Here is a 14930-nt window from a genome sequence, read left to right as displayed (position 1 = left end):
TTTATACTTACTTCCCAACAGGAATTGAACTCAAACTTCCGACAGATCATTTTTCCTGAAGCACTTAGGTGCTTAATGAAAGGAGAGTATACTTTAGAAAGTATGCTCCATGAATTAGATAATCTTATTGAACAAACAACTGATGGAGTCCCTTTGCAAACGTTGGTTGAATCTCTTCAAGCCTACTTACGAAATGCCGCTATGGGACTAGAGGAAGAAACACATACTCATTACATTGATGTTGCAAGGTAAATCACTTTTTTTTTTGTTCAGGTATGAGAGAATGAAGACTGCAGAAGATTAATTTGTCTAAATTTTATTATTTGTTTGATGTACAGGCTTTTCTTGCCCAAGAATACCCTTAAGCAGAGGGCAGCGTCTGAAGTGCGCATGTTTGCTCTTTGTGTGTTTATCTGCATACATACATAGAAATACAGAGCTATGGCAATTTACATTTACATCTGCTTAAATTTGACTTCTGGTAGTCAACTTTTTCCAAAATATGTAGTTGTGATTTTATGTTTGAAGTTAAGGGATGCTAAAACCTGGAACCGGTCCATTAGTTTGTGGGAGGAACCTATGAATGGGAGAGCCTGTGACCATGGCACTGCTCTCGTCAGGAGGTTTGATGAGCTGCTTTGGCATAATGAATCAGTGACTTGTTTAAAAAAACAAAACATAAACAAAACAAACCCCAACCAAACAAAGAGACTTGTGCATCTTGTAATGTGGGACAGTATCTTTCTGGGGAAGTGCTTAGTAGGCAACTGAGCCAATTCAAAAGCTTCCTGCCAAGTAGAAGTGATCTTGCTGCTTCCCTTGAGCTAGTTATGGTGGCTCCATCAGTGGTACAATGAAGGCTGCCATACCAGTTGAAAACAATTTACTTTTAGGCTAATTTTCTTCCTGGCTTACCCATTGGCAAGCCTGCTCAGCCTGTTAGTTGAGGGTCAAAAGTGATATAAGGGAGGGAGAGGATAAGTCCACCCTTTCAGCAGCGGCAAGCTTTTAAACCATCTCAGCCATAACCTGAGACCTCATCCTCCACCTTTTTACTCCATACTCCATTCAGTCAGTTATGTATGTGTATGTTATAAAACCAGTACTTGGTTTTCAAGGAAGTAAAGGTGATATTTACATCACAATCCCATCTTATATGGTTTCCTTAGCTGTTCTTACAAGACCTGCATTTAGGATTCATGTGGTAAGTTGGGTGGGGGAGTAGGAAGAGCCTGCAAAAATTTCACCTTGTTCAGATGCAACTTAATTCCAATCTGCTCTAGCTGTGGGATCAATCAGTTTAAGAAAATCCTATTTATTTCTTGTAGACTAAGCAAAAACATGTATACTTTCTTTTTTTTTTTCTTTTTATAAGAGTACTTCATGCTCAGTATGGTGAACTGATTCAGCCAAGAAATGGTTCAGTTGATGAAACTCCCAAAATGTCAGCTGGTCAGATGCTTTTGGTAGCATTTGATGGAATGTTTGCTCAAGTGGAAACTGCATTTGGTTTATTGATTGAAAAGGTATGGAGTTGTTCTTTTCAGAGTACTCTCTGAGTCAGGAATATGAAAGTTTTATAAAAACAAAACTAATTTATTTCCTTTACATTGCTTAGCTAAACAAGATGGAAATACCTGTTGCTTGGCGTAAGATTGACATAATTAGGGAAGCCCGCAGCACCCAAGTTAACTTCTTTGATGATGACAATAATCGGCAAGTTCTAGAGGAAATTTTCTTTCTGAAGAGACTGCAAACAATTAAAGAATTTTTCAGGCTTTGTGGTACCTTTTCTAAAACATTGTCAGGTAAATAAATGTTATCAAATACTCAGTATTGCTTTGTCCACTTCTCATCCCACGTTCTTTTGGGAAGAATGTAAAATGGTCACTTTTACTGTAACTTACCTTTCATATATGGCAAGTATGCAGAAATTAAAAATTAATTCATGTAATCCTGCTGTGTTTATAAGTCAGATAATATTTTTTGCTAGATGCATCAAATGTTTATTAAAAAAATACTATTTCTTTCCTTTAAAAGGAATCAGTTCACTTGAAGACCAGAACGCAGTAAATGGGCCTGTTCAAATTGTCAATGTGAAAGCCCTTTACAGAAACTCTTGTTTTAGTGAAGACCAAATGGCCAAACCAATCAAGGCTTTTACAGCTGACTTTGTGAGACAGCTTTTAATTGGCCTTCCAAATCAAGCTTTGGGACTTACTTTGTGCAGTTTCATCAGCGCTTTGGGTGTCGACATCATTGCGCAGGTAGAGGCTAAAGACTTCGGAGCAGAAAGCAAAGTTTCTGTGGATGACCTGTGCAAGAAAGCTGTGGAGCACAATATCCAAATTGGCAAGTTCTCACAGTTGGTCATGAACAGGGCAACAGTATTAGCTAGTTCATACGATACGGCATGGAAGAAGCATGATCTAGTGCGCAGACTTGAAACCAGTATTTCATCTTGCAAGACCAGTCTTCAGAGAGTACAGTTGCATATTGCCATGTTCCAGGTAAGACCACAATGCATGTTGTTTCTCTCCAAATTGTGTCTGTGGAAAGTGAGCTTTAGCTACTTGTGTCTGAGCACAAGAAGAACTTTTATATTTTATTGAACGGGCTTTAGAGTATTCAATAAAGAAGGACTTGATAAAGTATTTTGGTTTTAAATTATTCTGTAAACATATGACGAGAAAAAGTGTTGCAGCTATCTCCTTTTAAAGAGTAGCTGCTTTATAAGATGCAAATGTGGCAATGTGTAAATTCTTTTTCAAGTCAATACAGGTAATTTTTTTTCCAATAACCGTTAAGTCTTTAATTAGAAAAGAAGTCATTCACTGGCTTTCTTAGCAATGTTGTCCCATTCTTCCCCTTTTTTGAAACAGACTATGACTTTAAGGGAGGAGATTGCTTAAAACAGAGGGTATGCATTGCTGAATGTCATCTTGTACCATTCCTTCAAAGTTTTAATGCATTCATTGTCTCCTTGCTCCACTGTATGCCTCATGAAAAAATATAAATAGCAGCAGTATCAATCCTGAAATTGTTCTTTTGAGGCTTTAGAGAAGTGCTGTTGTGTACCTTGAACTGTATGTTGGTATCCAGTTGTATTGTAGTATCACTGATCTTCACTTTGTAGTGATTTGTAGGTTAAGGGTAAAGGCTTTCTCCAGTCCATGAAATGATTTATTAACTGACATGGTAAGCAAAATTGTCTTCATTTTAATGCATCACAAGTGAATTGTTTCTGAATATTGATGGGTTTTCCTTTTAGATCAAGGGAACGTGTGTAAATTACTTCTAGTAAGTGAATGACTGATTAAAGGTATAAATGTCCAAGCCAGCAAAACATAGTTTACAAGTACTTACATAATTTAACACTCTCTAATGATGTAGAACTTTTAAGTGTGCTGGTATTGTCTGACACCTAGCCCTTTTAAAATGCTGTTACTTATAAAGTGTACCAGAGTACTAGAATTGCTCTTTGTGAAGCAAAGTATTTTGTGCTAAGCAATATTGGTAATCAGGTGTTCCCATTATTTTCTTAAAGTGGCAGCATGAAGATCTCCTCATCAGTCGCCCACAAGCTATATCTGTTACTCCTCCACCTCGTTCTGCAATTTTAGCCAGCATGAAAAAGAAACTTCACACGCTGAGTCAGATTGAGGCTTCAATTGCAACAGTCCAGGTACTACTGGTTTTGGGAGGTTTGTTCAGCAGCGTATTGGAATGTGACTCTAACACAAACTGCAAAATTATCTGCTGCTTCCAGATTATGTTACCTCCCTTGCTATCAAAGCACAAATTTAGTGGTATTTTCACTGATCTCTTTCAGTCTGTCTGATGTATACTGTTACGTTGTTTGATTTTGCTGTCTCATACAAAATATTCTCTCTGGAAAATCAGTAAATCTGTTTCATGAGCAAAAATACAAATATGTGAAAGTACCTTTCCTTCTGAAGGCTCATCATGCTCCTATTCCTTAAGTTTGTCTGACTTAGCTCATCGTTACTATCATTTTACTAGCTAAGTGTCAGAAGACACTTCGTAGATCTGGGCAAATCAATTATTCTGTGGGTTAAGGTTTCTGTGTGTTGTGGCTTGGCTCAGCTTTTCAGATTTTTGGGTATCAGTAATATAGAATGTTTAATTGTTTAAAATAAATACTGCTTAGTTTCTTGAATTTTAATTTCCTTTTTAGTTGTGAAAGTACTGTTTGTAGTAATTTTTTGAAGATTATTTATAGTTCAGGACTCCTATGATTTTATATGATTTTTAGTCTAGAAATGTGATTCCTTAACTTTTATATCTTTTTTTCTGGTGGGTTAAAATCTAGACAGGTGACTTGATTTGATTGTTATGGAAGTACAGTTGTGATATGTGCTCAAAATAAACCTTTAAAGAGCATAAGCTAACATTTGTCAATCATGAATACCACATATGAGTATGAGAATGTGTCTGCATGCGTTATATATGCATAACTGTTAAAGTTAGGCTTAAGATGATATATATCAGTATGAATTATCTGTATCTATGTGTTGCGGTTGTTTTTTTTCTTCCCCAATGCAGGAGAAACTAGCAGCACTTGAAGCAAGTATTGAGCAGCGTTTAAAATGGGCAGGAGGTGCTAATCCTGCACTGGCACCAGTCTTGCAAGATTTTGATGCCACTATTGCTGAAAGAAGAAACCTTGTACTGAAAGAAAGTCAAAGAGCAAGTCAGGTACTATACATAAGTATAGTACTATTGACTTGATAGGCGTGTTAACTCTTTATTTCCTACTTGAGATTTATGTAGAAGATAGTTCCTACTTGAGATTTATGTAGAAGATATTTTTCCTCCTCAGCATCTGAAGAGCAAACATAGATAACCAAATACTTCTGGGAATCGCACTTTGAAAGCAACATGCATAATCTCTGGGGGAATTGCTGCAGGGTTGGATGACCCTGAGATGATATCGCTACTGTAACAGAGCAGCTTTACTGCTGTATTTAAAATTCTCCCTTCTAAGGACATGGAACAAATGCAGTTTGCATAATAGACAGTTCAATTGGAATAATTTTTTCTCACTCTTGCTTTGATTTTCAGGTCACTTTCCTCTGCAGTAATATCATTCATTTTGAAAGTTTACGTACTAGAACAGCAGAAGCCTTAAATCTTGATGCTGCATTATTTGAACTTCTCAAACGCTGTCAGCAAATGTGCTCATTTGCATCGCAGTTCAACAGTTCAGTCTCTGAACTGGAGCTTCGCCTACTTCAGAGAGTGGTACGTAAAGGTCAAAGCAAAATATGTAGCATTACAGAACTGCTGTAATCATGACGTCTCAATTTTGTCTTTCATTCTAAATTAATGTTATGTATACCTTCTAATGGGTTGTGGATTACAGTTTGTTCCATCAGCTGCTAAACACTTGGCAGTAGCATCTACACAGTAACTGCATTTTATCTCTGGGTACAGATACAAAAATGTTTCTGTTATTTTTAGGGCACTGGTCTTGAACATCCTATTGGCAGCTCTGAATGGCTTCACTCAGCTCACAAGCAGTTGACCCAGGAAATATCTACACAGAGAACAGTACAAACAGAAAGAGAACAGCAAATAGAAACAGTTTGTGAAACAATTCAAAATCTGGTGGACAGTATTAAAACTGTGCTCACGGGTCATAACAGACAACTTGGAGATGTCAAACATCTACTGAAAGCTATGGCAAAGGTATGCCTAAAACTTCATTAAGTTTATTCCTCAAACCCATGTCAGTATAGTTTAAGAAAAATAACACTTGTAACCATGTGCTTTTTAAAGTATCTAGAAACAGTGCAATGTGTTCATGCATATGGAGCTCAAGACATAAAATGCATTTCATCTCTAAGAATTCATAAAACTTTATTTCTAGAGTTAGGCTCATCAGGCTTTGGTTGAATTAAACCTTTTCTCTCATTTGGCAATTGAAACATTTTCTTAGTGTTTACAAATCCTCTTTGTTTTTAATCAGTAAAGCATGTGATCTTTTTCAGATTTATTTTCTTGAAATCTAACTATGGAAAATTACAGTTATTGGTAGTCAAATGACAAGCTGAAGGGCTGAAAAGGCTAAGAAATGCTCAACTTTATTCTCTTAGCCAAAATATAGCAAATAGTTAATCTTTTTGTATATCTTTGTTACAGGATGAAGAAGCGGCTTTGGCAGATGGTGAAGATGTTCCCTATGAGAATAGTGTTAGGCAGTTCTTGGGTGAATATAAATCATGGCAAGATAATATTCAGACAGTTTTGTTTACATTAGTTCAGGTTATGGGTCAAGTCCGCAGTCAGGAACATGTTGAAATGCTGCAGGAGATAACTCCCACCTTGAAAGAACTAAAAACACAAAGCCAAAGGTAAGAAAGTCACCTTCTCTCAGGAGAAGGCATTTTGCTTATCTACTTTTATATAGCAGAAACACAGCATGGAGTACCTACTTGGTGGTTGTCTTAGAATGCAGAAGTCTTTTTGCAAAATTTGACTTAACTTTATTTTTGAGTTTTCAATAAGTCAAGTAGTTGCATGAATATTTATCAACTCCATTATGTTTCCTAGTGTCTACAATAATCTAGTGGGTTTTGCATCACCCTTAGTCACGGATATATCAAATGAATGCTCAAGCCCAACATCAGCTGCTACATATCAGCCAACCTTTGCTGCAGGTAATACTTGAAAAAGTAGAAACACTAAAACATCAGGAATTGAGATTAGAGAGGGGATTGTAACTTTCATTAAATTTTGAAATACGGACAATTTCTGTAAGATTAGAAAAGCCTATAAAATTCAAGTCATTCAGCATTCATATAATGCTGAATGAACGCTCGATCGTAGCCTTTGAATAACCTTCGGGATCTGGATTCACTCCACAAAGCGCAGAATATGTGGAATGCATTGTCATGAATATCAACTGAACTGTAACTTCTGTTGAAATTAGTATGGAAATTTATGGTGACTTTGGAATTAATCCCAAAACCCTACAAAGGCATTCACGTTTGCAACATTTTCATTAATTTACAGTTAAAAAAATGAATGACATTTCTCATTTCTTTCTATTGAAAGGATTACTTTATTGTCAATATTTGGACTGAGTGCAGGTTCCTGATTTCTATCAAGAATGAGAATTGCATTTTATAAGTGCCATACAAAATGACAGAATTAGAGGTTAAGAGAGCCCATTAAAATTTGCTTAATGTAAATAATTGTTTTGCAATGGAACAAAACCTCTTGTTTGTGAAGTGAAAGAAATTAGAAAATGGAAGGATTGAAGAACTGGTGCAGAGTTTAAAATAAAAGTTTAAAATTCATTTATACTGAGGTACTAATAGCTGCACTTGATACACATTCAGTTGTGCTTTTTCTTGCATCTATAATGTATCATTTAGAATACTTTAAGCACTTCTAAACTTTCTTTACAGCTGTACGTAGCAATACAGGGCAAAAAACTCAGCCAGAGGTGATGTCGCAGAATGCAAGAAAGCTAATTCAGAAAAATCTTGCCACGTCAGCAGATACTCCTCCGAGCACAGTCCCAGGAACTGGCAAAAGTGTTGCCTGTAGTCCCAAAAAGACAGCCAGGGACCCTAAAACAGGAAAAGGTAAATACAGAGCTTAAACCCAAACCCCACAAAACCAAAAAACAACCAAAAAACCCACCACTGACAACAACAAAAACTCCAAAACGCCTCAGTGGGCTTCTGTGCAGGAATGTAAAATTGAATTAATTTTATTTTGCACCCTTAGCCGTTCAGGAAAGGAATTCATATGCAGTTAGCGTGTGGAAGCGGGTCAAAGCCAAGTTAGAGGGCCGAGATGTGGATCCCAACAGGAGAATGTCTGTTGCTGAACAGGTGAGTTGAAAATAGTAATGTTCTAGTACCAGTCCTTGCTTTAAATATTTGGTAGTAAGCACATGTGTATGTATGCTGAAGTATGCCTTAAAGACTAAAATCCTATTGTGAATGGGGAGGTCCCTTGTGAGATGTGACTTACATTCCAATGCAAATCAAGATATTCTGCTGCCTTGTATTGCTGCATTTGTTTTTTTTATCAAATGCTTTTTTTTTCTATATCATAGATTTATATAAAAACTTAAGAATTGGATAAAATTGCCTCTTGTCTATCAGTAAGCTAACATTTGTTACACAGCTGTTGATATCCAGGGAGAATTTGAGATCTGTTCAGCTGTCTAAAGGACAGAACTTGTCTGTCTTTACTAGCATAACTCGACCATACTCCTGTCTCTGGGAAACTGAGTGAGGGGACCCAGAAGTCCACATAAATTTGAGAATGTTGTGACTATTTTCAAGATGGGGGCTATGAATGAGATGTGTGATCTTCTTTTGCCTCCACAGTACAAATTCGTATTTCTTATGTGGACTACACAAAGTTATACAAGATTTAAGTTTACAGTTACTACAGGGTTGGGTTTTTTCCTCACTGAGATTTTGTATTTGCAGGTGACATTCAACAGTGAATTTAAAGATCACTTAAACACTTTAAAAATCTAGCTTATTTTTAATTACTTGTTTGACCTTTTTAATAGGTTGACTTTGTGATTAAGGAAGCAACTAATCTAGATAACTTGGCTCAGCTGTATGAAGGTTGGACTGCCTGGGTATGAGTAGGGAGAAAGCAGATCAGTCTGGTTCAGCGAGGTCAGACATCCACCAGAATCAACTCGGCCTCAGGCATCCATAGCCGCACCACAGTCAGTGGTGATGCATACTGGGGCTTAATCTGAGGAAACCTAGGAAATCTCGGTGCACTGGGAAGTGAATCCTGCAGGATAGCTGCACTCAGGGATACGCTAAACACAATGGTCTGCAACCCCCACGGTCAAGGGTGAAAGCTCACTGCTTGAACAACACGGTTTGTCTTTCTGCTACGGAAGAACTGCAAACGTGTCTGGGGGTTAGCTGCAGAAAGAAATCGGAATGCTACAAACCGCAGAGTGATTTGGAACTCAATTCCACCTGACCCTGTGAACAATTCAGGAAACACCGAACCCTGTTCAAAGAAAAACAGAAAAAATGGGGCCGTGAAGAAATCACAGCAAGGGAAGATTTGATGCATTCAGATTCTTGTTACTCTTGTTGCGTGGCAACGGTGCTGGTTGAGTCGACCAGTTAGTACGGAAAAAGGCTACAAAATGTAAACTTCAGAAATGGACTGAAAGCGAAGAGCTGTACATCAGATATACGTTGCATTGGAAGAACTTCTGAGATAGAAGAAAAAGCCTTTGTTCTCTTCTTCCTTTCATCTTTCCCTTCTCTCCTTCCTCCCAGCCTCTCCTTGCATACGCCCTTCTTGGCTTATTCTTGTAGGTTAGGCGTGCTTCCAATATACTTTTTATTTCAATCCTTCTACTTCACAGTTTAGTCAAATTAACAACTTAAATTTTGTTTGGTAAACAAATTTTCCAAAAGCACTGAAAATACAGGACATCAATGATTACTTCAGAGTTGGATGGTCAACTGCGAAAATGTAATTTTGGTTATTTTAAAGTAATTTCTGTGATTCTATTATGTACAGTTTCTCAAAATTGTCACTGTGCATTTAAAAGTAATGAATCCTACAGGCATTTGATTTAATGTGCACTTCCCTCTGCTTGCAGTGTACACTTTTTTTGTAATTCAAATTGTCCCTCCAATCTCATTCTACTGTGATTGCTGTAGTTTCTTTCGTACGACGTAGCTAATCCAATGTAATCTTTACCTTTTTAAAAACCAGGATAGAGTATCTAGTAGAGTTTTACATTGTTGATGACAGATAAACAATAAAGTGATGTTCTGGTGGAGGTAGAGTGATACGCTTTTTACTTCACTTTCCTAATACTTTTAGTTTACACTTGTAAATTATAGTGCTTCAGTTCACAGGTGTATACATATAATCCAAGAAATGAAGGACTCTCCAATTTTTGTTCAGCTAGATCTGTAAAGGTTTCTGCAAAGTAATTTTCCTTTGCCATATTACTTCTATAGATGGTTATTCAATATGCATCCATAGTGAATCTTCCACCAAGGTCTTTTCGGTTTTTTAATCAATTCTGCACTCAAAATGTGATTATGGTTGGAAAAGGTGCTCTCAAAATGGCATCTTCTTACTAAGATCGATGTCCTGCTTGTCTGCCGGTTGTCTAAAAGACTTCTTGCTTACTTTTTAAAGTGGGATACCTTTAGGAAAAGGCAACTTCCTTTTCTTAGAGCAACTCAACCTAACACAATTCAGTTATGACTACAGAATCTTACAGGTGCTGGTAGCTAAAGCTGAAATGCACACTGGCATTGTCAACCTGGATAGATTTTGTGTAGCTAGGTATAAAAAGTTTCTCTTTTGTAAACTTGGTGAATTCATTACGCACAGTTGCTGAAAAGCGATAGACGTGGGAAGATCCTTTATGCCATTTTAGTCACTTTTCGGAGTAAAAACACACTTTAAATACAGCATTTTTTCAATCAGAATCTAAGTATTAAAGGATTTGAGCCAAGCCTACTACTGGCATAAAATTAATTGAATGGATTTGCAGCAGTTCATTGGGCTAGAAGGCTTGGCTAGTAATTTTCAGGTAACATAAATTAACACCAGGCATAAGTACTAGACAAACTTGCATTGTTTTCAGTATTTGCACTATGCTAACTGCTCTGCCTCCTCAGTAGGTCGTAGAATTCACTGTCTCTTCTGTTGCCAATTTTTCATGGATATGCACTTTGAAGTGTAAGAATTTTCAACAGACACACGGCCTTCTTGGCATTCTGATTGCCTGATTAACTCTAGGGATGTCACAGGCTTTACATCTAATGATACCCGTGCAAACGCATTCCACTGCCATTGCTTCCTGAACCCTCTGCCACGCCACGCCATGCATCGCAAGAAGGAAGGTGTTTGAATGTTGCAGTGAAGAGCATTCACATGCAGAACAAGACACTGTTGGTCCTTTTTATTTTTTTCTGGTGAAAAATAACCTTACGAACAATCCGTTTGGAGTATCATAGTAACAAGAGTGTATTATACATGCTGTTTTATTTCTTGGAAGCTGGGGGAAGGGAGGGGTAATGCACTCACCTGTGGCTCATGTATTATACCTCTGCTATCCAGAAATGAAACACTTGTGTGGAGATGGGTTCTTACTGCGTAATTTAATAAAGTTTAAAAAAAAAAAAAGAATCTGTATTCATAATTTCCTGGTATGCAAAACTACTTGTGGCTGTGAAAATTACAGGAGAGAATAAAGTGCCCAATACAAACAAACACAAAACAAATCCCAAATCAGAGCAGGATTCCACAGAGACTTAAATTTGCATAACTATAATGTTGAGGAGACAGCTCTCATACTTAGGAGATAGTGGGATACATTTTTCTTGGTAAATGTTGACAATATGGCAAGTTGGTACAGTCTTGGTTAAACCTAAAATGCAGATTCTGTACATACATCTTGCATATTAAATGACTGCATTAATTACATATCTTTTAAAAGATAATGTGTATCTTATAAAGACATCAGGTTACTTCATTTTTTCCAGTATAACCAAGACATTTACTTTTTTTTCCTGCAGTAAGACAGACATAGAATAATGCAAATCTAGAATAAAATCTTTGTAAATGCATTCAAACCAGCTGAAGCTATAGAAGTCAAACTGTTCAGCTGATGGCAATTTTTTTGCGTGATGCTCACCTGCAGTAAATGCTAACCAAGGGACCATGCTATAAACTAATTTCTCGAAGTCAAATTCAAAGTATGCTCATCAGTTTTAAGCTGTTACCCCTTCCCAATTATATAGGCTAGTGGTTGAGGTGCTCTTCACCCTTTTGAAAATCCAGTTACTGGTTTGCCTCTCTCCCTGCTCCCCATCTGTAAAGCTGGGATGTGAGCACTGCTCTACCAAATGGGTGATCGGGATGTGTTAAACAAACTGCAGTCATTAGTGGTGTCTTAGATTATTTTGGTGGAATAATGGCAGTGTCAAGTTAATATAACTGAAATTGTTACAGATGTGTACATTTAACAAATTATTTTGGTACTTTGCAGGGCCTTCATGGTCTGTTTTTCCTTTGCAACAATTCGTTTTGCCTTCTGTGATTAGTCTATTTAAATAGTAGTATATTTTGTCTAATTTTTCAAACATCTGTAGAAGACTCAAGTCTCCCATGTAGATCAGACATAAACCAGAGGGAGTGAGCTAGTTTTCCAAGGAAGAATGAAACAAACTTCTATAAAAGCATTGGTGACACTTAATGCTAGCGTGAGGTTACCTTGCATATGGGAATGGAGGGTGCTTCACTGCACAAACTCCCTTGTGGGAATTGTGGCAGCCATGAACCCCAGCCCTGTGACACCACACAGTGCTGTCCACCCTCTGATAAACTGTTCAAATACTATTTATCCTGTTAACTGCTTTGCGATACCTGAATGAAAAGCACCATATAAAAATACTCCTTCAGAAATACTGGAGGGGATTGGAGAGGTTAAAGCTTCATTTTTCTAAATGCTGTAGTCCTTAAGGTTAATTTGCTTCAATTACTCATCAATGAGTTCGGTGCCTTGTGCATTTGGCCATCCTGTTTTAGCACACTCAAGCACTACAAAGGTTTCTTTGCGCTTTTTTTCCCTTTCTTTTTTTGCAACCTTTTCCTAAAATTAGCAGACACACCCCTTTATGTATTAAGGAACTGCACTAGGAAAAACGTTTAAGGTGACACCTGACATCCATCTTGTGCGTTCTTAACACAGTACCCAATTATCACATGCATATCTATTTTTTTTCTTTAGTGGAAAATAGCTATTCATGAGTATACCATTAACATTTTTTGTTAAAGAATTTCATTGAAAATACAGATACTACATAAATGCATAGCTGATTAGAGCAATTTTGCCATCCACCAGACTAATTTTTTATTAATACCGTAAGAAAAAAGTTTGAGATGCATTTATTATACTAGGTATGCTGAATGGGTGGAGGCTTTAACATGTAAAATTTGTGTCTCTGTTCTAAGTGCACAGAGCAATTACACTGCTCCTTTTAAAGGCGCTTTGAAGTTAGCTTGGGCATTTCATTTTCTATGCAACTGCTAAGAATCTCAGCGTAAGAAGAATGCATCATATTGCAGCATGGTCTGTGTCATACATAGAAACGTACAGAAAACAATGGGCTTTCAATAGCTCAGGTAACGTATGGGAGGTGATGAATAGGTTTTCCACACTCTGAGCTACTGCTGTTATCATTCTGTGCCTTCTACATTCGGGCTCTGATTTCAACAACCTAATTTATAAACATATACATGTATATGTATACACACACAGCTTTTTTTTTTTTTTTTTTCATTTTTATGCTTCAAAAGGCCTGGCTGCTTAGCGGGGAAGCTGTTAAGCAGTGTGGCAGGGCCCAAAGCTGTCCTGTTCTCTGCAGTCCAATGGCCCATCTCCTCTGGTATTTCTGGGCGGTGAGGGCATCCTGCAATGCTTGCATTTCCCTCTGCCGCCATGGCTATAGGGAAACACTTAACATGAGGGAACTGTGGGCCCTCTAGGATGGGAGAAAAGCTGTAATGGTAGACTGATTTAGGAGCTGGTGTTTGAAAGACCGGCTGGAAGATAATGAATCTGACAGCGGCTGGAGCCGATGGGAATAGCGGCTTTTTTCATTGGTAAGTGCTTGTGTTTTTGTGGTGAGCATCATACAAATGGGTGAAACCAGGAGCTGGCTGATGGTATCGAATAGCCAGAGAGGTGGCTTCTGCAGGACACAGCAAATACTCCTAGGAACAGCAGTGCATCATCTTCTACATGTGTCCATACTTCCTCAAAAAGCTAATTGGAATTACTGCTGGCATCACTTCCTTATGAAATTAGCTTGCTTTGAGCTTTGCTGTGGTAAAATTACAGATTTTGAGGGTGGACTCCATTTTTAAGTGTGAAACAGTACACACAAATACTCTTAGCTTTTAGCAACATGCAAATTAATTTGAAAGTTGTTCAGTAAAGTATCTATTCTTTATATACAATCTTGAATGAGTGTGGAAAGCACCCTGTAAAAGATCAAACAATTTAGTACAGACATGGTTTTGCTTTTACAGTGTCATCCTTAGTCCTTCTCTTTTTCCTCTTCATCAAGCCAGTGAGCTGGGTTGGAAAAGTAATGCAGTTTTGGTGCCAGAAATAGTAAGATCTTTTCTTTGCCCTCATTTTGGAATTACATTACATCCTAGGGATTGTGATTAAGCTCCATAACATGTGTGACTGAAACGTTTAGAAAGTTGAGTCAGAAAAAAAAAAAAAATTTATATCCTAGTGCTTTTCTCCTGTGTCTATTTCCATGGTGCTACAGCTTCCAAAAAAAATAAAGCAAGTTGTTGGACAGATGGTAATTATCATAGGTAGGTCAGGCAGTGGTCGTGTTCAGCGCTGGGGAAGCTTCCTGTGAAGTTGAGTCGTTTTGTTGGTTTCCTGTGTGGGAATCCGGACATCTTGTACCCGTGGATTCTGGGGTCTACAGCTGACACGCTGGCTGCTGCATGTCGGTCACATGCAAGACATAAATACCTGTCGTGGAAAAACAGCAAAACTTTGAAGTCAAAGACAGTTTGTTGGTGAGTGCCTCCAGTGCCATGCTATCTCAGCTTGAAACATGCTCAACCTGAAGGTTCTGTCTACTTCGTAAGACACGTACACATACGATCTATGCCAGGAGAAGGTCGTTATGTTTTCAGACAGCACGTAATCTTATTTGCCTCCTAATCACACGTTTAGGTTATATGGCTCAGGCTTTCTTTAAAAGCATTATCCTTGAAAGTTCTGGTGGGGAGGTGACGGTGTCAGCACTCCTGCGTCGACGGCTGGGTTCCCGGCTCGCCTTCCTCAGCCGAGGCGGCCTGCTGGCGGGCTTCCTCACGGCCAGAGAGCCAACGGCTGTCGG

General features: G+C 37.9%; 1 protein-coding gene across 1 annotated transcript in view; it reads left to right on the top strand.

Annotated features, from left to right (window-relative positions):
* The window catches only part of SMG1 (SMG1 phosphatidylinositol 3-kinase-related kinase), a 63010-nt gene extending 53193 nt beyond the window's left edge, over positions 1–9817 (top strand). Inside the window, exons 51-63 of the mRNA XM_009704216.1 lie at positions 22–248; positions 1376–1526; positions 1619–1808; positions 2041–2510; positions 3548–3685; positions 4567–4719; positions 5086–5265; positions 5485–5712; positions 6166–6377; positions 6577–6683; positions 7437–7616; positions 7762–7868; positions 8564–9817. Of these exons, the coding sequence (XP_009702518.1) occupies positions 22–248; positions 1376–1526; positions 1619–1808; positions 2041–2510; positions 3548–3685; positions 4567–4719; positions 5086–5265; positions 5485–5712; positions 6166–6377; positions 6577–6683; positions 7437–7616; positions 7762–7868; positions 8564–8641 (2421 nt within the window). The 3' untranslated portion in view covers positions 8642–9817. The remainder of the gene's footprint in view (positions 1–21; positions 249–1375; positions 1527–1618; positions 1809–2040; positions 2511–3547; positions 3686–4566; positions 4720–5085; positions 5266–5484; positions 5713–6165; positions 6378–6576; positions 6684–7436; positions 7617–7761; positions 7869–8563) is intronic.
* The last annotated feature ends 5113 nt before the right edge of the window (positions 9818–14930 follow it).

The sequence above is a fragment of the Cariama cristata genome, unplaced genomic scaffold (genome assembly GCF_000690535.1).
Source record: "Cariama cristata isolate BGI_N322 unplaced genomic scaffold, ASM69053v1 scaffold2857, whole genome shotgun sequence".
NCBI lineage: Eukaryota > Metazoa > Chordata > Aves > Cariamiformes > Cariamidae > Cariama > Cariama cristata.
This window is presented reverse-complemented; position numbering and strand designations above follow the sequence as displayed.